Below are 27,525 nucleotides of genomic sequence, written 5' to 3'. Positions count from 1 at the left end.
AGCCACAGAAGCTGATTTTGCTGACAAGGGGTGGCACAGGTGAAGGTCAGGGTTCTTTCTCCCTCCCTGTTTTTTCTGACTCTAAAGGACACTCAATGGGAAGTTATCGATATGTATTTGGGGCTGCTGACCAGTCACAGCTTGGAAAAGACTCCTCTGCAGAAATTCCATCTTTGGGGTTTGTTTTGAAAGGTGATTGGCTAGGAACACTCACCTTCTGATCCCTTGTAAGGATCTGATTGGAAGGGAGAAATGTCATTGCCTGGGAAATCAGGAGAATCAAAGAAAAATGAGATGCCTGCTGCTGTTGATGGTAAGCACCTGAACACAAAAAACAACACAGATTTTTCAGCAAGTGTTTTTTGTAATGCTTAAGAACCCCAGATTCTTGTTACCATTCCAGAAAATCATGGTAATGACCTGAAACAGTGGTTTTTGTGTGTATTTTTGGCTCAGACTTTGGAATGCACACCCCTACATGGCATGGAGTATAGCAGCTGCATTTAAAACTGGGAGAAGCTCCATAGATAGTGAAGCTCAAAAGTGGCAGGTGGAGGAGAAAAGAACAATAGTAGATAAGTGGCACCCATCCAATGATCTCTTATTTGCAAATCTGTTCTATGTACTGAGTATCAGTTCAATTCAATTCCCCAGAAGTAAGCCCATCAAGTAGACTTGCTTAGGACTGTATTGTAAATTTGTATAGCTATTCTATAAAAAAAAGTTATATTGTCTACAGCAGCCAGAATAAAAGAAAGAAAAGAAACAATATATAAGAATTTTAGAAATATATTATATTTGTACAGGAAAAACAAAACTAAATAAAAAGACTATGTAAGATGACATTGGCTGGATAATGAATTAGGAGTCGATTGAACTCATTTTTCTATCCTTTTTATAGGAGGCAGGATTCTTCCTCAGATGTGATGCTCCATTCAATGAAATAATAGCTAAACTAAGAATTGAGCCCATACTGAACATTGCCCTCTTGTGGATGTATGCTACAACTTACTTTCTATCCTCACAAATCTCCTGTAAAAGCACATTAAAAAGATAAATTCACCATGCTTTGATTCACGTTACCTTGGCTCATCATAAATGGTAATTTAAATTTGTGTGTGTATGTGTGTTTTGCTTCAGTTAAATTTAACATTAAAAAGGAGGGTTTTGAAACTTATTATCATTAAAACAGTGATAGCTACATATTGCTTTTTCTTCCAAAGCAAGTAGTTTTAAAAACTGAAAAATGTTTCAATCATGCAAAACTGAATCAAAATATTAAGTAGTCCTATGAAAATGGTATGGTGATACATGCGTAATGTTTTACAGCAACAATCTAATGAACATAAAACACTTTATGCTTACATCAACACTACACAACATATGCAGAGCTGGTTGCAAGATACAGAGCTGTAGTAAAATGTTGGTACTTGCTGAGAGATATTGTCACCCTAGGTCCTAGCAGGTGCACGTTTCTGATAGCAAGAGGCAACTGCTAAAAAAAACCCTCTGGCTTTCAGACAGTAGCCAAAACTAGGTGTTTCTTTCTAATTATGTGCAACACAAAAGATCAACTTATCAAAAAGCACAATTGTAGGACTGAGCTTCTGATGGAGAATGCAAATGAAAGGATGTGCTGCCAGTATATGTTGCAAATACACAAGTCTTGTGTTCCTGTGTTCCAGAGGCGCAAGCAAAACATACATTAGCAGTAAAATCCTAAACAGAGTTACTCCAGTGTACGCCCACTGATTTCAATGTGCTTAGAATGGTGTAACTCTGGATAGGAGTTCACTGTAAGAGATCCTTCTTATTGTTATCATTTTGTAACTGCAACTATTTAACATTCTGAAGCCTCAAATAAAAAAAAATGAGTTCCAGTATGGTGTACTGGTTAAACATTGTTCCCTTAGGTCCAGAAAAGTGGGGAAAAGATAATACCACTATTCTGTAATGTTGTAGTTGGTCCAGATAAAATGTTTAGACTGTACTATGCCCTGAAACATCCTTTTACTACCTTTGCAAAAACAACAGTAAACAAATCTGGGAGTTGTATATTCTTGATGGTTAGTGCACCAAGAAGGCTAGTCAGTGGTAGGCAATTCTGACAGACTTTTAGTTGTCCTCCTGACCAATAAAAAAAATGCTACCAGCACATAAAACTAGCAAGCTGACATATTTGTTGTACATCAGGATTTGACTCAAGACCTCTTACAAGGTCAGATGCGAACACTTGTGCTCTAATTTATGCCCCCCTTCTTGCAGTGGTGCAGGTCCCCTTCTTCATGTACAGTTTGAAACAGCATACCTCAGAATTCTACTACAGACCAGTCGCTTTATGGAAGACTAAGCTGGTCAGTTTTCTCAATGAACTACAGTTGCATTCCACTAAGAATGTCTGGAACTTGTACCGTAATGTGGTTAAACTGACTGTCGAGAAACTGGCTTTGCCTAGCCTGTTTCTTGGCTTTCCAAACCTTTGATTCAGGACTTGGCCCCGGTTAAGCACAGAAGTCTGTCTATGGAAAAGTGCAGTTATCATGACTCTATTTTTTTCAGAGGTCAAACTGAAACACGCATGGGAAGATGATGTCACAGTTTCCAGGTCAGAGGATAGAAAGGAGTTTTTACACCTACATTTTATCATCAACTGTAGAAGAACATGCAACACCATTGACTGGTTAATCAGGATCAAACCATTGCTGCTCCTTGTTCTGCATGGTTGCTGTGCTACTAGGAGTTTTGCTCTTGGATTTCAGACTTTCAAGTCCACCTGGACTTTGTGCTTTTAACCAGTCAAGATAACATCTGTGTCAGAATACCAAAGCCTGTCTAGTACTTCAGGATAATTATTTAGCTTTGTTATTTTTCTTTACTGTTTACACACTTCATTTGTAATCTTTGCACTCTTCTCAAACTATTCAGTATATTTCCATGGTGTTACCTGGGGTCTGAGTGCTTCCGTCTGAGTCCTATTTGCCACAACTACCCAAGTAATTGTTTTGTGGAATTGTGTTTGCAAAGTGGTCTACCATGCAGGACTGTTTAAACACATGGGAGGGCTTGAGATTTGTCTCTCGGTCTCAAGGTGATGGTTACCCAGAAAGATTGGTGGTGGCAACCGTTGCCTTGGGAAGTGAGCATTCACTCCCCGGTTTTGACTGTTTTGCTCTTGCCTTTCCACTCAGACCTGCTTGTGGATACAAGGAACCTTGACACTGACCACTTTCTCATTACTGCTAGACTGGAATCCCAAGGAGGCTGTAGAAACCATGAACAGGTGCCTGTAGGCAGTTTTAGAATGGAGGGCTAACTAGATGAAATTTAATCCCAACAAAATGGAAGTGCTACTGGTAGCGGGGGGGGGGGGGTAGACTTGACCCAAGACTTGCATTCCCCCTAAATGAACAGGTTTGTAGCTTGGGAGTGCCACTGGACCAGGGCCTCCTGTTGGAGAAATGGCTGGCCAGGGGTGCCTTCCGCCAGCTCTGGCTGGTGGGTCAGCTGCAGCTACCTGGGTGGAAAAGATCTGTGATGCATGCCCTTGTATCATCTAGATTAGATTACTGCAATGGAATGTGCATGGGGCAGCCTTTCAAGACTGTCTGGAAAATGCAGCTGGTACAGAATGCTGCAGCAAGGATGCTCACTGGAGTGGATCACTCCAGTCTTGTTCTACCTACAAGATACATAATAGATTTGATTGTTGTATTTCGCTATATTATTGATTTGTTAAAAGTTATAGTGAGTATGTAGAAGTGGAGAAAGTGTGTAATATTGAATATGTATTAATGATGGAACAAATAATGCAGCTATAAAACAGATTAGTTATGAAATTTGAAACTTAAAATGTTGCATATAAATTTACCCACTATAAGTAAATATCATTGTATCTCATAGATCGTGTCTTTAAAAAATTAATAAAGTGGATGTTGGGGGAGAAACATTCCCTGTTTTATATGTTCTGTTATATATAATTACTTTAGATTTATATAATCATGCTATATAATTCTCTCTTTTCCTTTCTGTATTCCCTCTATTCTATAACTTTGTTTCTTAAAATAAAATATATATAAAAAAGAAGCTAGGCGGGTGGCAACCTGAGAAAGAGCCTTCTGGGTCATGGTGAGGAAACTTTGGAACTCCCTCAACAGGAAGATTTTCCTGTCTCCCTCTGTCATTGTCTTCTGCCAGAAAACGAAGACTTTTTGTTTTGTTTGAGGTACCCTAAAGTAAACTTCTATTGGCATTCCTCCCTGATTGTATATATCTATATGTTTTTACTGTATTGTTAAATATTTTACAATACATTTAGAATGCAGTTTTAATGTTCAAATGCCTTGATGTACACCGCCTTGAGAACTCTATTTGGGTGGAAAGGCAACATGGAAATGTTTTAAATAAAATAAATAATAATAAATAAACTCCATATATTATTGTTATATTTAAATTATTATGTAATTATAAACAAACAAATTTTGATGAGTGTAACTGAAATGTTTAGCAGCTGTTTCATAGAATAAAGTTCTAATCTAGACATTTAAAATGTCTTTTTTAGTGATTAATATTTGAAAACGTATAATCTACTTTTCAATTCATAAGAATACTCATGGCGGAAAAGAATTTAAAACACTGACACTAAAAACTCATAACAATAACTGAACTGGTAACTTTTCTTCACCCACAAGGACAATTAAAACATACATTAATTAATCTCCCATCATATTAAAGATAGCACTTTTGTTGTTCAGAAACCTGTTTAAACACATTACTAAACCAGCCAAGCACTTGGAGTTCAAAAGGATAGTGATATTTTACAGATGCTGAAGAATCTAAAAATGCTTTGTTATCTTTTACAGATTATTTATCTCCACAGGAACTCATAACAATAAGACCATAGTGCTCAAGGAATTTCATCAGAGTAGATAACCCTCCATGTCATATGAAATTTAAAGGTATGAACTAAATTGGTCACTGCATTTCAGACTAAAAAAAATTCTAAACTGCATTTCTAAACTGTGACAACCCACAATAGAACACAATGCAGTAATCCAGTTGAAAGGCTTCCAATGCCTGAACTATAGCAAGCAAGGCTTATCCAGGAAGGCGTGCAAGCTACAAATTGGCTGATAGAACATATTCCTGGTCATTGCCCCCACCTGAGAATTCAGCAGGAAACCTGGGTCAAAGAACACTCCTGAGTTGCAAATCTGGTCCTCCAAAGAGGACTACTAAACAACTTAAGCAGTTCCACTACTTCCCCCCACCCCGATTTTAGGACCACCCACATAAAATTGCAATTTTGGAAGTCACAAGGGCCTAGGAAGCCAAGGAGCCAACAGGTGGGGTAAGGAGAAAAACAGACACAATAGGGTGTCTAAAGAAACACATGAATGAGCAAATGAAGGAGATAAGAAGAAGCCAAGAGAAAAGGGCTATGAAAATTATAGGTAAAGCCAAGGAAAGTAATGTCCATGCCCTTTGATTAGAAAGGGATTATACAAGGAAGGAAGGAAGTATGGGGTCAGAGAAATCTGGGAGCAGAAAAACGAAAGAATTATTAAGTGACATGACAAGCTGTATTTCTGATACTGGTTTAAACTAAGAAACCAAGTCTTTTGTTCCTGGTGTGTGGTATCTGTACCACAGAAAACAGTATCATCAGAAAAGCATCAAGGAGTTTTCTGGAGTCTTCTCCCTTTTAGAGATGGCCAAACAGTCAAATCTCTCCTTGCTTCTCCTAAGTAAGGAATGTACAATTCAGAAACTGGACAGATGGGGAGTACGGTTTTTTTTTTTCAAATCTGCATTCTTTAATGGGGAGTACAGTTGTTACACCATTTACCATTCTGGCTTCTTAATTGTTGAGGATATTAAAAGTATTTAGAATATACAATGCAAATCAGATTTTTAAATTAAAATTAAATTAAAAAGCTGAAACTATTAAATAACTAGAGTTGGTTGAAATAACCAATCCTCCCACTTCCCACACAACCCATCTTACCCAGCTGGGATGGCAGTTAAAAGACAACAGGCTACCAGAATTGGCAGCAAAGCATAGCAAGGGATAAGAAAGAAGAACAGTATGAGTATGGAAGAAACAAGAAAATGGCATACATGAAAAATGTGATATACCAGCAAGTTATGCAGAGCAGCAAATGGCTAACATATGAGTTGTGTGTGTTATATATCTTCATAACACACAATTCTCCTTTCTGCAACATTAACTCAAATTTATGTTGCTGATGCACTAAAATCATATACTTCCTATGTGTAACCTTCGATTTGCCCTACTTATGCTATATTTTATTTGATAAATTCATGATGGCGACGTTTAGCCTTAAACTTACCCTGGCATTGGTCCACTTCCAGCAAGGCTGTAAACCTGACGAGGATTCAAAAGATACTGAAATTTTCTATAAATTCTGCAAGAGTTGAAACAAGGAATATTTAAAAGGTTTTATTAGTCAGTCAGGAATATTTAAAAAGTTTTATTAGTCAGTCAATTATGCTTTTGCCTAATCGAAACTTAAATGAACATTGTGGAACTAAACAAATTAAAATTGCTAAAGTCACACAGTTATCATTGTGAACAGAATGGAAGCCATAGTTTCCAGATATGTTTGCTGTCTCATTCACATATAAAGCAGAGGTTGGGAGGTCTAATTTTTTTTAATAACAAAATATATATAAGAGAAGGGAGATGGCCCTTCTTCTGACTTGAGCTCTCCACACTGCATTGCTTAAAGCACTGTTCTCACAACACAGGAGAATTAAGCACACTGGAGAAAAAACCGTGACTGATGTGATAGAGCACAGCAAGTTAAGCTTGGAAGGGAAAGGGGATTGACCTGCACTTACTTTTTGTTGTGAAAATTACACCCATTGCCCCTTGATATGTGAATGGGACAAAGAGAGAAATAAGCAAATATTGCTGCCATCCATCACCTTGAGTTAGCCTTGAGTGAGTAAAAATGATTTATGCCTTCCTATTTTACATCTACCATTGTCAGCCTCTGGTGAATGACTCTAGGATTGCCAACAGGCAGGTTCTACTGACATGGCTGGTTTCTACCCTTTCATATTTTCACACAACATAGGCCTCCTTTCCACAAACAGCAGATGAAGAGATGAGCCACTGTTTGAAGTGTTCCACTTCAAACTAAAGGTGAGAGAGCTGACAACTGAATGTTCTTCTACACAGCAAAAAAAAAAAAATTCCCTGCACATAAAAAATGAGATGTCATGAGAAATTGCCCTAACCTTGCCTTCTGTCTCATCTTCTATGTGTGGTGCATCTTTTTTTTGTGAAGAAGCATTCCATCATGGAAGCTCTCATACATGATCTGAAATGGTATAGTCAAGAAATATATTTTCTCCAAGTCTTCTGTTTTCCTGGGGTAAGTCATTTTACCAGTGCATTTGGTATTACTTACTATATGTTACTTATAGGTGAAGATGATGTTAAAAGATTCTCTCCATCACCCACCTCTGAGTTAAAGCAACACATTTTTTTTCCTTTTAATAATAGATCCACATCTTACTATGCTTGGAAACAGAAAAATATGCAACAGTGCCATCCTATTTAGAGTCCCACCCTTTTAAATGTATTGAAGTCAACTGGCTTAGAACCGTTAGAGAAGGAACTCTGCTTAGAACTACATTGCACATCTTACTTAAACTGCACCCATCTGTAAATTTGCCATATTGGAACAGTCTGATCATTTATCAAATGTTTATTGATGCCAATCAAATCCTTAAGAAACACACACATATTTTTCCTAGTCTGGAGGTGATCCAAAGACAAAAAGTCAATGGAGGGTGACTGACTTTGTCTTGTGGATGGATGAACTACTAGTATGATGATTACTAAACCAGACATCTGACAGGTGGATGTGCTTAGAGTTTTAAAGCACGGATGTTTTCCAAAACTTACCAGCCATTATGTATTATCTATCCTTTTTGAAGTGAAAAAGGTCATTAGTTTGATGACTGAGGCTGGCCTTCTTTTCTTTATTAAAAGGTATTGCCTTTAAAAAACCCTACTGGTACATTTAGAAAGTCAGCAGGACAACTAGCGAGAAAGGTTCATTCTGATGAACCTACAATCTTGGAAGCATATTTTAGTGAAACAGAGCCTAATTATAATAATTATTGCTGATTACACAATTTGAGGAAACTAAGGGGACTGTTTTATACTCTTTGCTGCTGCAAATGCAGTGGCAATGGAACATTCACATGGGATGTTCCATCTCACTGTCCTTGTCATCCTCTAACAGCTACCATTTCATCCATCCCCATGCCACTGGACAACTTTTTATAAATTCAGCAGTTGCTAAAGCATCATAATGCTGTGGCAATTTAGCATTATAACACTGTAGAAATACAGAACCTTCATTTTTTTAAAAAACCCAGCAAAATGACCTCTGATAATGTTAGAGTTTCCAGTTGCCTGCCAATGATGCGAAATCTCTTGGGGGGTTGCCCCTTTGCCCACCAATTGTAGCAACTGGCAAGAGGTGGCAACCCCCTCAGCTATCACTTGCCACCAGCAGGCAACGTGGGAAAGAACACACTAGGCATGCTCCTGGCATGGTGACATGACTTCCCAAAATGACATCATCACACCAGCTGCGAGTGTGCTCCTGCACTTGGCGAAATGATTTCCCAAAATGACATCATTACACTGGCTGTGGCTGTGCTCCTGTGCTTCACTTCCCGCCCGACTGTATCGGGACCTGGTAAACCTAGATAATGTTAGTCTTGGGAAATGACAGCTGTAAACTGCCATCACTATGTGTGGCCAGTTTGAAAATCCATACCTTCCCAGCCACAGGGTGTTCCATATTCTTTGAATCTGAACTTTTCTGCATAATTACAGTAAAGTAGGAGAAATGACAAAAAGAGGACAATGACATTGTGTGGATGTTCCAAAAAAGACTGTTCTTGTATGGGAGCCAAGACAGAGCAGAACAACCATGTGGAAGCAGCCTGAGATGTACTCTGAACAATGTTAACTGAACTGTATTACTACACAAAGGCAGGGATATAAAAAATGTATTGATGATATAGCTTCTTTTGATAGTGCCGTATTCTCTGATTATAAAATTTTAAGGAAATTTTAAAAAAAGATTCGTTCAATCCAAGTAGCTTTTGGTATTTCTGCAGCTTGCTTATAACTTTGGGTTTCAAAGAAACCTATTTAGGATTTCCAGTTTTTCTACCAGCAACATTCATTCCCAATATCTGTTAATCTCTTGCTTTCAAAGACAACAAACTCATTTTATAACCATCTAGTTTTCTTGTTTAACTTGATAATTTGTGAGAGAGGGGCAATAATGGGCCTCTTACAAAGCAGTTCTAAGAAAAATGACTCCAGTTTAAGTCCATTGATTTTAATGGGCTTAGACTGGAGTAACTCTTTTTAGGATTGTTCTGTAAGTCTTTTATTTGCTTACGTATGTAATCCATTTATCTTCCATCTTTTTTCCATCATGGAACACAAGGTGGTGTTCCCTAGGCCATCTTCCATACCCTGACCAGATTCACACTAGATTCTCTTCAGCATGGTCACTATATGATGCAACCTCCAATCAAATGCTAGGACCTCTTCTTCCTGTGAACAGAGGCTTTTTTCCCAGACAGATAGTCAAAGAAGCTATAATTTACATATTGATTATATATTGATTATAATTCTAGTTCATTTCCATCATTAGTAATAGGTCTACTATGGCACATAACTCTTACTAAGTGCAATTCAAAAGTGAAATACACACTTACGTATTTCTTAAGAATTAATAAAAGGAATCAGCCAAAAAATGACACAAAACTTCAACAAATCAGCCAGTTTAAAAAAGAACGAACAGCAATGCAACACTTACCTTTCTCCTTGTTTTCCGCCACTCTTAGGGTTGACGAAAACTAGAAGTGGATGAGTATTTGGAACAGGAGTAATCTAAATTGAAAACATCACAAAAACACATTAATCCTGTTAGTTGTTAAATATAGAGAAAGGAACTATGAGTTTTTGTTTTCTGTGGGACATTCAGTATATTAAATGTAAAGTACTTCAATAAAAGACAAGTAAGATTTACAATTCATGTGATACTGACATGATGTCACAGAACTGTGGTGACAATTCCCATCAGCTGCACACAAATTACTTGGACTTTACAACATTACTCAATGTAAGAAATACAGGGAACTAAAACAGGGATTGCACAAACTGGTGTTAACGAACAACTTCTCAAAAGAAGTAAATGTATTCAAGAAAATTTATTTTTCTTTATTTGTTTCGATTTCTAGTCCGCCCTGCCAAAGGTATTAAAGGAATACATTTTCAACAATGCTCGTCTCATCGTATTTTAAGATTGGAGGATGCCCATTTTTAGTGATGCTTCAACTTCAAGTCTATACTAAGGCTTACAGCCTGCGAGGAGAGTAAAGCAGTCAACCACAGACAGGTATCAAATGGAGGACTCCTTGAGTAGAGGAGTCAGTCAATCTCAGAAAATGCAAAAACCTTCATTGTTTTTGTACTTCAGTTTTACAGTTTAACATGCTTTTTATACAGCCAGCAAATTCTTGATTTTTAAACTGGTGTGAATATGCCCCCTCTCATTTCCAAGAGAAACTTGGCTTTGGAAGTAATGGGGAGCCATAGGAGATGTCATGAACTTTATGGGATATCTGTACCAAACAGGGCTTCAGGTCACTGTGATAAGACAGTGGCATTTTTAAGTAATATGAGTTCAGAACATCTACCTGGAGAAAGCATTTTGCCACAGGGAAGTTCCCAGCAGCAGCCACATTGTTTGATGTCACAGGTACCCAGTACATGGTGCCAGTGCCACTCCCCAATGGTTACAAGAAGCCCTGGGTCTACAAATACAATAAATCCTACAGGGCCACGGAGGAATTCAGATCTCTGGAAACACTGCTTGGAGATTGCATGGAAAAGAGCCCAGGTTTGAGAACAAAGAGATTCTGCTGGCCTCTGCCAATACCTGCTGTTTCAATTCTTGGTCAAATCACTTTAAAGTCACATCAAATGCAATGTGTTCCTATGCAAAAACCTCAATAGACCAGTTGATGGGAATGCAACTACAGTTATTCTAGTCTAATGTTGTTCAATATATTAAACTCATACTCAGCTATTCTGTTCCAAAGAGACCAGAAGTCTAAATATGTGGCAAGATGATTCTGTTCCAACCCTAAGCAAAAATTTGACTGCAATTTTGCTATCAGCAGCAAAATCAGCAATATCTGCCATGTGGAAAAATATTCACCCTCAATTAATCTCGAATTGGCTTACATGGGTGTGGGACTATTTCATTATGGAAAAACTCACAGTCCAGATAGTGCAATCAAAACCATAAAACCTACATGTCTTCTTAGAACAATGGCTTCCAGTCCTGGAGGTTTTGACACAGAATGATACAGTAAATGAAATTATAGCACCTAAAGATTACTTTAATTTATTAATTTGCTTCGGAAAACCCTACCATTGTATTAAACTATCTAGATTGTCAATCCCTTATTGGAGTGCAAAAGCTTTAATTTTGTAGGTAGTATCAGATGTATGTATTAGTAAAACCAGTTGTTGTGTACTGAAAATATTATACTAAATGTTGGAAACGTTTATCAGTGATGGTTTTGCAACCACACTTAAACAAAATTTATAAAATAAAAATAAAGATCACAGTTCTTTGCAATTTACATGCATATTATATTTGCATTCTTGGATCTAGTTTGTATATCAAAGCTACGAAGGTATTAGTTCCTTCCTTAGAAGTGGCACAGAACCACATATGAAACACAATGCTTGAATGTCATATTGTTGCTCTACCATTGAAGGTCCACATAGAAGAAATCTGATGATCCTGATCCCCCGCCCCAGATGATCCACTTAAGAATTCCCCCCTTCCCAGGCTTTTTAAGGATTTATCCTCAAATTTTGCGGGGTACTGTCTGGCCAAGCTGGCTCTCAAAATGAGCCTCTACACCTTAAATGGCACCTTTCTGGAAGACCACCCTGCAGAATTTATCTTTATGCAAGACCAGAAGGCCTCCACCATCGTTTACATGCTAGCCTATGCCTCACTACTACCTGCTGTAAAAAGGTTCAAACTTCTTCCTTATTTTGACAGTGATCACTTCCCCTTACTCCTTTGGGTCTAACCCTGCATATCCTGCCAAACCAAGCTCCTGACATCCGAGCCGGTTAGTTGGCCATCTCCAGTTATAAGTAGGGTGAGGCGGTCCTCGCAGCCACAGTCTAGGCTCAGGGACTTAATCACTGCAAGAGACCCACAAGCATTTAAATCAATATGTCAGGATCCCAGCACAGGAAATGAGCCCCTTATAAACCTAACTCAGGAATTGAAAACCCTCTTATTCTGTGTTAAAAACCAGCCTCGAAATGTTTACCCAAAATCCAAGCCATGGTTTGACAGTGAGTGCCAAGCAGCAAAAAAAGCCTTCTTAACTCTCTATCGTTTTTTCAAAAAAGTAACAAACAACCAAAGATCGCAAATCTCTCAGGAGCTGAGGGCCCAAAAAAGGGCCTACAAGTAGCTAACTGTACACACAAAAGAGAACTATACCAAACAGCTGTGGACAGATCTGATTTTAGTCACCAAGCAGAAAAATTCAACTTTGTTTTGGCGCTAATTTCTGATAGCAATCTCTCACTCCCCACTCAGACCCACCGATTTCTCCTAGCAATTGGAAGTCCTTTTTCTCTCATCTATATAAGGATACTTCTCCACACACACCAGTTGCCCCAGGCCATTTTGAGGGCCTACCCCTGTGGCCTCCAGTTTCTCCCGAGGAAATCAAATCACATATTGCCCAACTTAAAAAAGGCAAAGCACCCGGTTCTGATGGGATCCCACCCAAATTACTTCAAGAAAATATTGATTGGTCGGCCCCTTTTTAGCAGCTCTATTTACTTTTATTAATTCCTCAGGATGTATCCCCCCTGAATGGGGAACGGCCATATTGGTGCCTATTTTTTTAAAAAGGAGGAGAGAGAACCCAGCAAACTATTGCCCCATTAGCCTATTAAATCTATGTAGCAAGCTGTATGCTAGGCATCTCTTTGACAAGTTTATCCTTTGGCTAACACAAGAAAATGTGATTGCATTAGAACAGGCTGGATTTAGAGAACACACATCAACCTTGTACCACTGTATCACAATACAACATCTCATAGAAATATATGCCGTTAATGGCCCTGTTTCACTCTTTGCGGCCTTTGTGGACCTGAAGGTGGCCTTTGCTTCCATTTCATGATCATAGTTGTGGGCCAAATTAGTCTTCAACAATTCTTGGTTTGCCTGACTTACTCCCCCGTAAAATCCAGCAATGACGCATTTCTATTCTCATTTACGCAGACGATGCAGTTTTGTTAGCCAGAACCCCAATAGGCCTTAGGATAGCTCTCACAAAGTTTGCAGAATTTTGCAATAAGAACCACCTAGAAATAAACTATCTTAAGACCAAGGTCATGGCTTTGGGGAAATATCAGAAAAACAGATCTTGGATCGTTAATGGACATGCTCTTGAGCAGGTAACCAGCTTTAGGTATTTGGGCATGGTCCTATAAGTCTCTGAGGCAAGAAATGCCCACATTAAGTCAGTGACAGCATAAGGAGAAAGAGCTGCAAACGCGATACTTAAATTCTTTTTGCCCCAGCAGCTCACAAACTGTTCTAGGCGAAAGTAGTATCTCTAATGCTCTATGGCACCTTTCTGGGGCCCCCTCTTCGAGTTTCTCTCCATTGGAGAGGGTCCTGTCCAAATTTTTAAGAACTGCCCTCTGAGTCCCAAGAGGGATCCCAAATGCCTTGGAAACAGAGTCAATAATGATTAAAGTCAAAATTATTCTTGCCTCACTCAGATATTGGCTCAGCATTAACTTCAATTCTCATGGGATGACCCACCTGATTTTACAGGACAGGTTCCAATCCAAATGGCTGAGAGCTGTCCATGATAAATTACAGCTTCTAGGTTTCTCCCCTCAAGCTATTTTGGCCATGAATCGGGATCAGGCTAAGGCTGCACTGAAACAAAGAGTATTTGATACAGAGAGACAGGCTGACCTGGCGAGATACCCGACCTTTGTAGCTCCTGAGCAAATGAGATTTTGCCTGGCTCCCCTTGGCTATCTTACCCAGATTGATGATCATAAGCTCATGAGAGTTTTTACATTAGCTAGGTGCTCAGCACTCCCCCCCTGCAGTGCTACAAGGTCGGTATAAGGGGATCCCTCTAGCGCAGAGATTTTGTCAATGGGACGTAGGAGAGGTCGAAACCATGGAGCATATGTTTTTTAGATGCCCTTGGTACCGGGTTCCACAAGCCACATACATCTTACTGCTAACTAAGGCATTGCCAGGCTAGTCACCATCTAACTGTATCAATTATCTGCTATCTGACAAATCCAAGTTTATCACCATTAATGTTACCAAATTCTGTGCTGCTTGCTACATCACCTGAAAAGATCAGTTAAATGCCCTCAATTTGGCTAATAGATGAGGCCTGTTTGCAAGTCCCACCTGGGTACTTTAATATGTTTGCACCTATGTAGATACCCTGTATTTTTAACTATTTATACCTTGTTGTAACTTTTAATCTATTTTACTATTGCCTGTTTTACTATTGTCTAGATATATGTTATTCTAGCATGGCGTTGTAATAATAAATTTGACTTTGACCCTGATCCCCAGGTATCCAGATCTCTGTTTCCTTTGAACTCCCATGATCAACCACTCACCCCTTGTTTTTCTACCACACACTCAAGCACCCCAGCTTCAAATTCTGTCCCAAGTTAATTCAAATTTCCCAATTGGTACTCAGATACATACAAAGTGTCTTTAATTGCCCACAATTGCAGTTGGAGCAAGAGGGAGGATGCTCGCTGCTAGTTGTTCTCTCCTCCCTCTTTCTCCCATCACCCTACTCTCTGCACCTTCATGTCACAGCAAGAACCAACACCATTCATGGGAACCCCAGTATACGTAGAATAGACCCCAATTTATACATTAACCCTTCTGATGCCAGGTTGTTCCCTGGATGTGCTCAGAAGGATGAGGCAAGGATGTGGGCGAAGGCATGAATGGTCATTTCGGTATTATCAACTCAGCTTTGGGAGTCACTTCAGCTCAGGGCAAACAATAATTTAATTATATCTGTTGGTGACTTACAACAATACACATTCTAAATCCACTGAAGTCCATGAGCTTAGAAGGGAGTAACTCTACCCAGGATGGCAGTGAGTCTCTTTGATGAGCTGTTCCAGGATGAGGCAATGAAAAATGGACAGAGAGCCTTCTAAAATTACATATTGGTTTCAATCTAGATAAGTCACTTTTTTCTCTTATGGGCCACTTTCACACATCCTAAAAACACATCCTAAAAAGAGCGCCCTCCTATCCGAACACTGGTGCCTTTTTTTTGGCAAGATTTCTGAAGTCTCCATTTGCAAAACAGATGTAGGCAGTTTTTGCAGCACCACGAAACAGGAAAAACTGCCCGCATCCATTTTGCAAATGGAGAAGTCAGAAATCCTGCAAAAAAGCCACCAGCGTTTGGTGAGTGGGGTGCTCTTTTAAGGACGTGTGGAAACCGATGTGGTATTCTCCTGACAGGAGATCCAATGGCAGATTCTTAGACTTGAAGATTTACCATTGGTAATTTCTTTTAAACTATTATGGTTATAAGCCACATATATGTAGTCTCTTCACTTGCATGTTATTGAGAAAGGGAAGCATAGTCCAGGACCCTGTTCTCCCCAGCTGCCAATCATCTGTTGGGTGGGAAGGGAGAGGAAAAAATATCTATGGACTGAGGTACACACATTTCTGCATAGATAGTGTAATATTACAGCCCTTATCAAAGACTGTCACATCTCTAATGCTTATCCAGATTTTTAATCAATTTTACTTATTTAGTACAATTCCAGGGGTGTTTGTCCCTGTAAATGCAGCATAAACCAATGGTTCTTATTCTGACAAAGATGGACTGCCTCTTGAATGTCCCTACGGATTCAGGTTAATTAATGAGGCTCATCCTAAGGTTATACATGATATATTACTTCCTCTAATTAGAAATAATAATCCTGATCATTATGCTGCTTAAGCTAGAAAGAAATAAGATGAATGTGCTTAACTATGATTAATAATAGTTGTACCTAAGTAGCAATCTCCTCTGCTTCTAAGTTGCCTGCATAGTCCTACATGACAATGTTTTTGTTTGATAGGGAGATTCACAGAAAACTTCACAGATAAGTATTTCAAAACTTTTCCCTTTTTAACACGTATTATCAAATGTTCTTCAACAATAAAAATAGACTAATTATCCATTCTTTATTTCTGTATTTAAGGGACAGGGGTGGTAGATCACATTCAACTTGTTAAAAAAAATGATTCCCAAACAATGCAGACATTGCAAGAATTCCAAATGAAATTCAGATTCAGGTTTGTTTTTTGAAAGGCTATCATAACTTACTTCAATACAGGTGTGAACTATAAGCTTCTAATACATAAAGCACACTGCTCAAAATCCTCAGTCACTATCCTGCGATATGAGTAAACAAACCATATGTCACTGAAGATTTATTTAATTCATATTAAATTTTCCCCCAAGATTCAGCTACTGGAATGAAAAACAATTATAAAGGACCTTTCTAAGGTGAACTCTGCTCTCATAGTCATTTCCATGGGTTGGGTACTAGCTGTTAAAACTGGCAGTAGCTGATACAATTTAGATATTTATTTTCATCTCATATTAGCAACCACTATAGTTTTTAAGGGAGGAAAGATTGTTTTATGGATATTTTTAGGAGTTCATCTCTGCATCCTATCTGATTCTACCAAACAACAGAACAGCTCTTCTATATTCATCCTGGGCAGTACAAGAATAACCCACACAACTAGGGATATATGCTTGCATTAAAAACAAAACAGCATCTGATGAGTTGGGTTTTTGTTAAAATGTTCAAAATCTAAGAACACAGCTGGAATGAAGTCGCTTATCAAAATTTCTGAAGAATGCCAACAGAGCTCTGTAAAACTGCCAGCAAATGATTTGACTTAACACCTATTCCACAATCGGGCTTTTAAAAACAAATGTTCTACCAATTTTGAAATCAGGCATGAAAATCCTTTGCAGATGGTATTCCTAGAAAAGGGGAACTGGAGAATTTGCCAACTCTCTTTCATTGTGAAATGTTTATATCCTATAACAAAAAAAACTCTTCTTTAATGCTAACGTTCAAACTGTCTTCTCCACATCTAACAGGAGACATGTAGAACAAAATCCCTTCCAGGTGCCTCACTATAAGTGAACACTAGAAAAGTTGTTTATTGAACCATTTACACCCTACATAATGACTCCCAGCCAGTGGTTTCTGAAGCAGCTTATACAGAATTAAATCACGATACACAATAAATAACCAACAATAAGAAACAAATAATGGTCGCTGGGAGCGAAGGGAATATCCACTGCAAATATAACCAATAACTATAACAACAACAAAGGAAAAGTTATAAAGAGACAGAGATGGCCCTCACTACTGTGATACACACACTCACTGACAAAACATGAAATACGCAAAAAAAGCAAATCTAAACTAACTGATGAGTGGCAGCAACAAACGCTCAGGCAACTATGCTTTTCCTCCTCAAAAACTTTGTTGCTTATGGTATAGACTCTACCACACAGCTGAGGGTCTTCCTTCTGGGTAAGGAAAAATCTCCAGATGTTAGCACATCTCCAGCAAGAAAGTCTGGGCCGCTCCAGTTCCTCCAGCTCCCCTGTTCCAGTACATGGATATCATATACAGGAGGTATTCAGACTTTGCTGGTGCAGCTTGGCTGCAATATGATAAAGAATTTCAGATGCGAGCCACCCTTAGACCATGCTCTGCCCTAAGATCAAGTTCATCAGCAGCTTTGGCTGCAGGTGATGTCCTCAACCCGGCCCAATATAGACAACTGCCCTGATAGCGGCCACTTGGTGCACCGTACATCCATGGAATCTGGCACTTGCCCACCGAGCGAGCCACTTGCCCAGCCATGTATGCTCTGCTTGGACTTTGCCTCACAGGGGGTTTGCTCCGGGGAGACATGTAAGTTCCGCCATGCATGTCAAATTTGTTCAGACCCTCATGCCTTTACAGCATGTAAGCGGCAGGGACCGGGCAAAAAGCGCCGAGCAGATGGATCTGGGTCTGCTCAGAAGTAGGTGGACAAAGTGCCTTCACCGCAAGATTGAGTGGGCCGGTTAACGCTAAGTTGTTCACTTGTTTGGAAGGCAGTTACTGGTTTGTGTTTTCTCCTTAGATGTAGTAGTTGGTGGACTGGCGAGGACCCATGGATGTATGACCTGTGGTCTTATCGAGTCATTCATAGAGATTAATGAGCTTTTGTTGAGGCTTTACCTTTGTTGCAAGTTAAGAATCTGGTTTGTTTTGGGCTCACAGCCCATGTGCCTGGGTGTGCAAGACTTCCCTGCCTGTGGTTGCAGGAAGATGAAATTTGTTGTTTTGTCTTGGGCCCACGGCCTGTGTGCCTAGGTACGCAAGACTTCCCTGCCTGTGGTTGCAGGAAGTTGGAATTTGTTGTTTTGGGGACCAAGGCTTGGATCCTAGGCGAAGGCCACGAGCTCTCCTTACGGTATTGGGAGTAGGGGCTAGGGACCTTCCATCTGCAAAGCAGGGCCAAATTTGCTGACCTCTACTGAGGGGATGGTATGAACAACATTTTGGAGGATATGCAGCAAGGGCGCAGTTGACTTTATGCCACCTGTGGGGCACGAAGGCCTAAGCAGAGGCTTGGCCTTAGCGGTGGCAGGATAGAAGTTGGGGGAAATGAGCAGACCAGTGACCACCCTTGGCATATCCCCATTGGTAGGGAATTGGGGTCTGTCAGGAGTGGCTGGCTGCTTTATGGCCCAGTTGCGATGACAGATGCCCTGGTGGGGAACCCCTGGACAAGCCAGTCCCCCACCCCTGCAGCTTTATGGACAGGTGGGGTAGCTTTACGGGGGTGAACCACTTCACCTGGCCGGCTGGGTCCCAACCATACGGTGGATGGCTCACATCCGGGGCAGCGGGTGGCTCACCCGGACAGATCAGGGAGAGGTCCAGGAGTGACCCCGGGGCCTGACCTGTACCACTAGTTAGGCCCTTGCCATGTTGACAGATATGTTGTGATAATTTTAATAAAGTGGCCCTTTAATTCCCAATACTTGTGTCTGCCTTTTCATTCCAATTGGGCGGGGCAATTGTTGCCTATAGGGGCACAAACTGAAACATGCAATTCATGGTCAAAACACTTTTACCTGAGGACCTTTGTTGAGCTAAATTCAAACTGATTCTATGACAATGGGAAAAAACGTAAGAGTACCTGGATGTATATTTAAAATAATAAAATTTATCACACACCTGAAGACCTTGTCCATCTACAGTGACGGAATTGGCTCGCTGTATCTTGTTCCGATCACTTAGTTTGTTTGTTTGATGACAGCCACTCTTTTCTTTTTTCATAGTTGCTTGTCGTTCCTAAAACGGAGGGTGGGGAGGAGGAGAACAGATTAACATTATAAAACCCTGCTATGGTCAAAACTGTAGGATGACACATTCAAATACTGCTTCAGTGATAATGAGTTTAGTGATTGCAATCAAATCACTAAATGAAGCCCAACTTCACATACATCTATTTATGTATCTAGACATAATGGTGGTTAGATAATAGATAGATGATAATTATTTTGTCACAATAAGTACTAATGCAATGGTGTGAAGTTGGTAATACAATGTGAGGCCATCTAACTGCACGATTAAGCTTCTTGAATAATAAGATTAATTAGAGGAGTTTTTGCAGCTCTTGAAAATAAAATCTGTGCAGTTCACAAATGTCTTCAAAAGCTGGCTCACACAAATCTGAAAATTTCAAAAGGGTTTGGTACCTTACAACCTCTTTTATTTGAATAGTTTAAAACATGAGAATATGGATAATTCCAAGTTTGACTAAAAGCAAGTAATTTTCGGAGGAGTAAGTTTTGAAATCTTTTCTTCTGGCACTGCTTTCATAGCAGCACATGGAGCTATCTCGTAATGAATCAAATTCCTAGCCCATCTAGGTCAATACTGTCCACTCAGACTGGCAGCAGCTCTCCGAAGTCTCAGGCAGGGATCTTTTACATCACCTACTGCCTGATCCTTTCAATTGGAAATGCTGGGGACTGAACCTGTTGCCTTTTACATGCCAAGCAGATGCTCTACCACTGAGCCACCACCCTTATCCATGTGCAAATGGAGGTGGATAAGTAATGACTGTAAAAATCCAGCAAGTGAACAGGTGCCACCATACAGAAAGATACTGAGCAGAATCCCAAGGTTGTTTTCTACCAACAGGAAACAAAACTTCTCCACTTCCTCCCTTATGCCACAGCCCACTATGCTCTCTTAAAACTTTGCTATGGGAGACAGGGGACACTCAGAAAAAGCATGGGGACAAAACAGGGATCTGCAGTAGAAAATCAGCAAAAATCACCTCCCTTTCCATTGACATAAAATGACTTTTGGATTCAGCCTGTTGTCTTTGGATAACTAACATTTTGATTGCATGTTCATCTCTTCTAGGTGCTATAAACTGGTTAGCCCCATGCCAAATATGAAAACATTACAAAAGGGCTAGGCACAAACAAGATGGAGGTTTCTGCATACCCAGGGGAGTCTCCAGGCATTCAGAAAAATACTACTTCACAGCTATACTACTGGGAAAAGGGAAAAAAGAAATCAAAAAGATTAGTTAAGTGTGAGCATGCATGTTTCTCTCCCTCTGACTATTGGCTGCCTGGCTAAAAATAAACAAACTGCTTATTTCCATTTGTCCTCTGAAAATTTGCCAGTAGGACTCTGGTTGGGAAGAGAAAGCTGCTTCCTTTCTCCCTCCTTCCAAAAACAGCACCTTAGGAAGAAGGCCCACTGAACAGATAGGGATTGGGGTTCTCAAGCCTCAATCTTCAGTTTGTATGAGAAGAGCCAGCCTTCCACCTCTAGCCTCATAGGGCAGTTCCCTAGACAACTGAAACTGACATTTCAAGAGGTAAAATACCCACATTCTTGCTTCCCCCCTTCAAAAACATCAGCACAGCTCTGAAATTCAAGACAAGTTGAAGACACATAACAAAATGCTGCTGCATGTTTTTTATTTTGATCATTGCCTACTCCGTAATATTAGCACCATAGGGCAGGCGATATAGTTGGGAAAGTGGATTTAAGGAACAAGGGTAGATAAGGAGCAAACTAAAAGCAATCTGCAGCATTTTGTTGTGGTATCTGCTTTATTTATCAAAAAGAGTCCAGTAGCACCTTTAAGACTAACCAATTTTATTTTATTGTAGCATAAGCTTTCGAGAATCAAGTTCTACAATAAAATAAAATTGGTTAGTCTTAAAGGTGCTACTAGACTCTTTTTGATTTTGCTACTACAGACTAACACGGCTAACTCCTCTGCTTTATTTATGTAAGAGAAACCTTACACAAACTTATTCAAAGGTAGTTGGGTTATTAAAATTGAACATAAAAGACATAAGATGATTCTGAAGGAACATTCTAACAACACAGACACTTAAAGAACATGGACAAGGCAAAGAAAAATCCTTATGGCCTGCTACTGACAGTTTTCAGTGGTTTTCCGTTACTTTCAAAAAGTTTATAATTGTGTTTAACTCAAAGGGGGCACAGCGTCCATGCTTTATCACCTATTTTGTAAAAACATAACTGAGAGTGGCAATAATAATAACACAGTACTTAGCATTTATATACTGTTTTCAGAATTGTAAGGGTTGCATATACATTATCTTGCTGTAATTCCTACAAGAGGTCTCTAAGGTAAGGCATTGTTATTATCCAAATACTGCACAAGCGAGGCTGAAAGAGTAGCTTGTCTGAGGACACCTTGGAAGTTTGCAACAGAAATGAGATTTGAATCAGGGAACTCACAGATCACAGCTCATTCTTTTAGGTACTATATTGAGGAGCCAACTCTTAGGATAACATACTATCAAGTTCAACTACATCACTTAATGACCAAGTCCAGTTCCTCAGCACAAGGCAGCCCAACTGTTAGTCCCTCAGAGAACAGACCATCCCCTGCAGATCATTCAACTGGGAAAGCAAATACTTGCTTAAAAAATATCCAAACTTATCTGGCCATAATCCTATGACAACCTTATTGGAAGCAAGACCTGCAGTAGTCTAAGAGTGTAGTTTTCAGGAAACAAGCCTAAAATTAGGAAGTTAAGCAGTTAGTCAACTATTACAAAGTGAGGCAAGGTCACTGCCCAAACAAAATAAAAGGTCAGCCTTTCCTCACCATGGGAAAGTCACATTTATTGATAAGCAATCCTCTCCCTACTTCAAGGCCTCTCTCAAAAACCATTTAGATTTTTCAAGATTTCCTGGCAAATGCCTAGGGGTGGAACTCTACGGTTCTTTTGACCATTCGATAGGAATGCTTAAAAATTCAGGTGGGTTGATCATGTCAATTCCTTCTCAAACAAAAAATCTCTTATCATGTCCATACGCACAGCAACATTTCCAGATACAAGGTAACTCCTCCCTGCCACCAATTACCCCATTCTTAAAGGTAAGGGAGTGAAGAAATAACTGGAAGAGAAGGTTAGTTAATTTTTATATTGTATACTAAACCTCGGATCAATTCTATTGGGCCAAGTCAATGGTTCAGTGAAACCCCGGAGACTGTTTGCAACTATGGCTAGATTAGATGGTTGTTGTGGGTTTTCCGGGCTGTATTGCCATGGTCTTGGCATTGTAGTTCCTGACGTTTCGCCAGCAGCTGTGGCTGGCATCTTCAGAGGTGTAGCACCAAAAGACAGAGATCTCTCTGAGAGACACTGAGAGATCTCTGTCTTTTGGTGCTACACCTCTGAAGATGCCAGCCACAGCTGCTGGCGAAACGTCAGGAACTACAATGCCAAGACCACGGCAATACAGCCCGGAAAAACCCACAACAACCATCGTTCTCCGGCCGTGAAAGCCTTCGACAATATGGCTAGATTCTTATGGCTGACGATGTTGCAGAAACACACGTGCAAAAGAAAACGAACAAGGAAGTCCCTTTTTTAATTTCCAGACCTCAATATTCAGTACCTCACCATGACTCTCCTATACTGCAAAGTCCACCCAGGTATATATGTTCTTAACAATCCTTCTTGTTGCTGCCTGATCACCAGGCCCCAACATTTTTCAACAATACTGGAACAGATGGTGAATGAAGTTAACGTCATACATAATTAATTAAAGCAGCAGACCCCAAAATTCAGATTTCAATCCTTCAGCTTTAGAAGGCTTGTGGTCAAAGCATGGTTCCCTGATCCCACAAAGACTAAAGGAACTAGTCAAGCAGCACTAGGAGACAAGAAAGGAGAAACTCCACAGAAGCAACTGAAAAGTTTTTCCACCATTGCCTATCTTGCACAGGTTTTAAAATGTAATTCAAATTCTTAAAAGTAATAAAATAACGTACATTTGATATTCTACACCTTCAATAACAGTCAAAATTTCAATTAGGTCTGAAAACTTGTGACATTCTCTTCTGTTAAATACCATAATGAAGTAAGAACAAACGCAGACTGGTAGCTAACATTGCCTGTAAAAAAAATGTGGGGGGGAGGGGATAGTATCTCCCTTTTGACACCATTTCGTAAAAGCTGCTGTTAAAAGCATTCCTACAGGCACAATCACAAGGAAAAGCAGCTCCTATGTTCTTGCTATTATTAAAGTGTAAGTAGTAACAGCTTTTTTAAAAAGGTAAAGGGAAACAAAGGTAATTAACCAGGTGCTGTGAAGATTCATAGTGATAGTGTGGCATAAGAAACTCCCTCCCTGAATATGCACACTGCAAGAAAAAATACAATTATTGTGAACTATTTGCCACTTTTAAATGGCGCTGGGGGTGAGATAGGGTGGAGAAACAAGAAAGAAAGATAAGGATACATATTCAAAGCACAGACATATAATAGATAAAAAGCCATGCAGAATTTATTAGGAGGGCAATAAATGACTTTATGTTTGCCTGAATATACTCAGGGTTTAACTACTGTTATGTTCTTTTCATTGAGATTTTTCTATGTCCATTTCTTAGCTGCAACTTTTCCCTACTCTTCCTCCTGCCAGTTTTGGAAAATTTGCTGCTACGGGACAAAAAACTGATGAAGAAAGGCAGGTTGTGGCTCCACCTTTACTCTTCTAGGAATTCCCTCCAATTCTCTTATCTGCTGAGACCTTCAGAATTATCAACAGAGCTCTCACTTGGGTGTGTTCTGTATAGCCAGGATCTCAGGTACATTTCTTTGTCATGCCTATTGCAATCCTTACAATAGGGACATACAAATACAAGTAGCACTGAGGCTTCCATGGGAGCACACATGTGCAATTTAATGAACTTTGCAAACATGTCTCCCCAAACCCAAGTCATATTAATTGAAGAAGTTCTTGCTACTAGAATTTCAGCAACTAATACCAAATTATTTCTACTTGCAATTTGTTTCTCAGGATTAATAAAGGGCCCAGTGGTAGCAGGTGTGCAATCTGAATCTGGGATTCGAGGGAAAAGCTGGACTTTTGCTGATCCAGCTAAATCTAGCTTTCCCAAATCAAATCAGAGAATCCTGGATCTGAGCTGGGAACCTTGAACCAGACCTCTGGATAAATCGGAGTAAATCCAGGAAATGTGACTTTGGCCTGCGGCTGGGTCCTTCCTGGGCTTCTCCCACTTTTTTTGCTGCTTCCACTTTTTTCCGAGAGAGGAAAGGGAGGAGTGAGTGAGGCAGAGACAGGAGAGGGAGTGGCCAAGCCAAGCTCTCCTTGCCTGCCTGGCTTCTGTAAGTGATACTGGTTCAGTTAAGTGGCAACAGTGTCCTTTTCTTCAGTTTGGTTTGGGAGGAATTCTCTGTTTTGACATGATTCTCTGGTTACATGTTGGTCCCCTTGATTCACTTTGGATCTGTAGGGATTCAATCCATTCCATTGCTTCAGTCTGGTTCTGTTGGGTTTCCTCTTACAGTTAGGAGTGTGCCTTTGGCCACTAGAAGCCTTGCCCCTGGGTGTTTCTGCCTGAGAGTCTGCTTGGAAATGTTTCCCCCATAGGAAACAATGGAGAGTGGCTGGAGGCACCTTCTTCAGGGGCCCAAAGAATTAGACCCCAGGGTCCAATCTTGCTAAAACTTGGGAGGGGGGATCTTTACAGGACAGATCTTCAGAGGGCAGTCAAGAGAAGGTTCCCTAAAATTTGGTGGAGTTTCCTTGAAAAATACCCCCCATTCCCCTGGGTAACCCCCCAATAGTCTTCCCCATAGGAAATAATGGCCAAATAAATCCAGGATTGTTTGATTTGTCTTAACCAGATCAGAGAAGCTTTTCTGGATTTTAGGAATTCTGGATTTTTTTAATATTAATATTAAAATATTATCATGTAATATTATCATTAATATTATCATGTAACTAGTATTTCAGTACACCTGCCCACACATCTTCCTAATTTTCCTAGTAGTAGAAAGCCATTGCATAATTGTCTTATGAAGATTTTCATGACTGCTTCTAGGAGATAACAGATTTCTAACAATAAATTGTTCTCCACTGGCTCTTCCTAAATCTTCATTCAAAGTTTTCATGTCACTCAAATCTTCCTGGCAGGCTAGACACAATTCATATATTTTTTACAGCATGCCCTCTGGGTTATTATTTCCCCTTAAGAGATTTGTTTCAAGTTATTTGCTATTTCAAGAAAACATATCTGGTTGTCAGCAAGCCCACCAACTTTCAAAAAAATCCTGCAACACCGTTCCATGTGGACTGCACTAGTGCAGAGCACCAGAATGAACATTTCAGAACAGAGAAGGCTGAATTAGGTGGATGCTGTTGACACAGCCCAAGTCAAAGTTCCTTTGTAATTAAAATTAAGCATTTAATATGATTTTAACAGAACCAAAATGCTGTTGTGACATAAGGATAATCAAAGGATACCTTGCACTTTTCCAAGAAGCAATAAGCTAAGTAAAATCTCATGGTGAATGAAGAACATTCTTATATTAAAATGCGAGTGAAACTGACACTTCCTGAAAATAAATAATATTGCAAATTGCAGATATTTATTTTCTAGGTGACGTTCATGTTCTTGTTATAACAATTTTATTAGCGCATAGAGAATGATTGATGCAACTGTAATCATTTTGACTCATGGACACATGCACGACACGGGCATACTGAGCAAAGTTATTCAATACAGAATTATTACAAGCTAATATACATTTTGATGGCTTGTATAGTTAATTTGTTCTGTTTTAAAACTAATATTTAAACTTTAAAAAGTCTTGTTCATTCTCAACAGAGATCTGGATTCCTGCTTAACAGAAGCTGATTTTGTATACACTACTCCTTTCCTGTTAGTCCATACATTGTGACATATTTTGTAAGAGAATGCACCACTTTCTATTTGCTCACATCCAGCTAGTATTCACATTTTATTCATGGTGCACAGGGTGTACTCATGATATTTCTGAATGCTTTGCCGCAAGAATTCTACTGCATATTGAACATTAGCAGCAAGATCACAGGGGTTCAAGGAGCTGAAGTTGTTCTAATTCAGGCAGAAAAAAAATCAGGTGATACTTCCAAGGTGATATTCTTACTCAGAGGTGACATTTATACTCGGAGAGTTTCCAAACTTAGCAGACTTTGTACTAGGTACCATAGGACATACACAGCTTTTTCACTGTCTTGGAAACCTGTGGCACAAACATGCATACTTGTTATGGCCATTAGCTGCGACAAAATATACATACACATCTGAGTTTTAAGCAAATTTCTACTTTTCTCTGGACAGTGACAAAACTTATCTCATCCTCTCTACCACTCATTTCCTATATTATATAAACCTTGCTTTTAGAAAACAAGCTGCAGGAATATTTGCAATATCATTAAAGTCCCAGAAACCAAGTAAGGCTTTTGAAATTCTAATATAGAAGCTCTAGAAAGCTTAACTATTCAATTAGCCACCTATTGCCTATGGACAGGGAAGAATTCCACCACAGCCAGAATCCAGACTACCAGAACCTACTTTCCCCCCCCTTAGGTTCTGGGAGCATTCAAAAATACATGTGAGCTGGGTGTAATGCAATTTGAGATGTTCTATTCCCTGCCATACACCATCTCCCATGCAAACTTCAGATCAGATAAGGTGAGGCCTAGGATAATTAAAGGAAGTCACTTGGTCAGCTTTAGTACTGACCTAGTATGCTGCTAGGTCTCAGCATTCCAAGGTTACCAAATACACATCAGAAACTTCAGTTTAAATATGAGGAGATAGCTCAGGAACCTATAATGGGCCACATCTTGTTTACTTTAAGGCCTATGGTGTTCCAAGGGAGCAGAGTCTCAAAACAGATTGTGGAATCCTTTGTGGATACTGTAATCTACCGTACACCTTGCTC

General features: G+C 39.6%; 1 protein-coding gene across 7 annotated transcripts in view; it reads right to left on the bottom strand.

The window, feature by feature from the left end:
- Positions 1-27,525, bottom strand: part of DGKB (diacylglycerol kinase beta) — a 327,502-nt gene that overhangs the window by 239,725 nt on the left and 60,252 nt on the right. For all 7 annotated transcript variants that reach the window (XM_054991403.1, XM_054991404.1, XM_054991407.1 and 4 more), the window contains 3 exons: positions 19,451-19,567; positions 9,882-9,955; positions 6,351-6,425 (listed from right to left, as the gene is read on the bottom strand). In XM_054991403.1, the coding sequence (XP_054847378.1) occupies positions 6,351-6,425; positions 9,882-9,955; positions 19,451-19,567 (266 nt within the window). The remainder of the gene's footprint in view (positions 1-6,350; positions 6,426-9,881; positions 9,956-19,450; positions 19,568-27,525) is intronic.

Source organism: Eublepharis macularius, chromosome 11, assembly GCF_028583425.1.
Source record: "Eublepharis macularius isolate TG4126 chromosome 11, MPM_Emac_v1.0, whole genome shotgun sequence".
NCBI classification, from domain to species: domain Eukaryota; kingdom Metazoa; phylum Chordata; class Lepidosauria; order Squamata; family Eublepharidae; genus Eublepharis; species Eublepharis macularius.
Note: the sequence above shows the minus strand (reverse complement) of the source record. Positions and strands in the feature narration are given on the sequence as shown.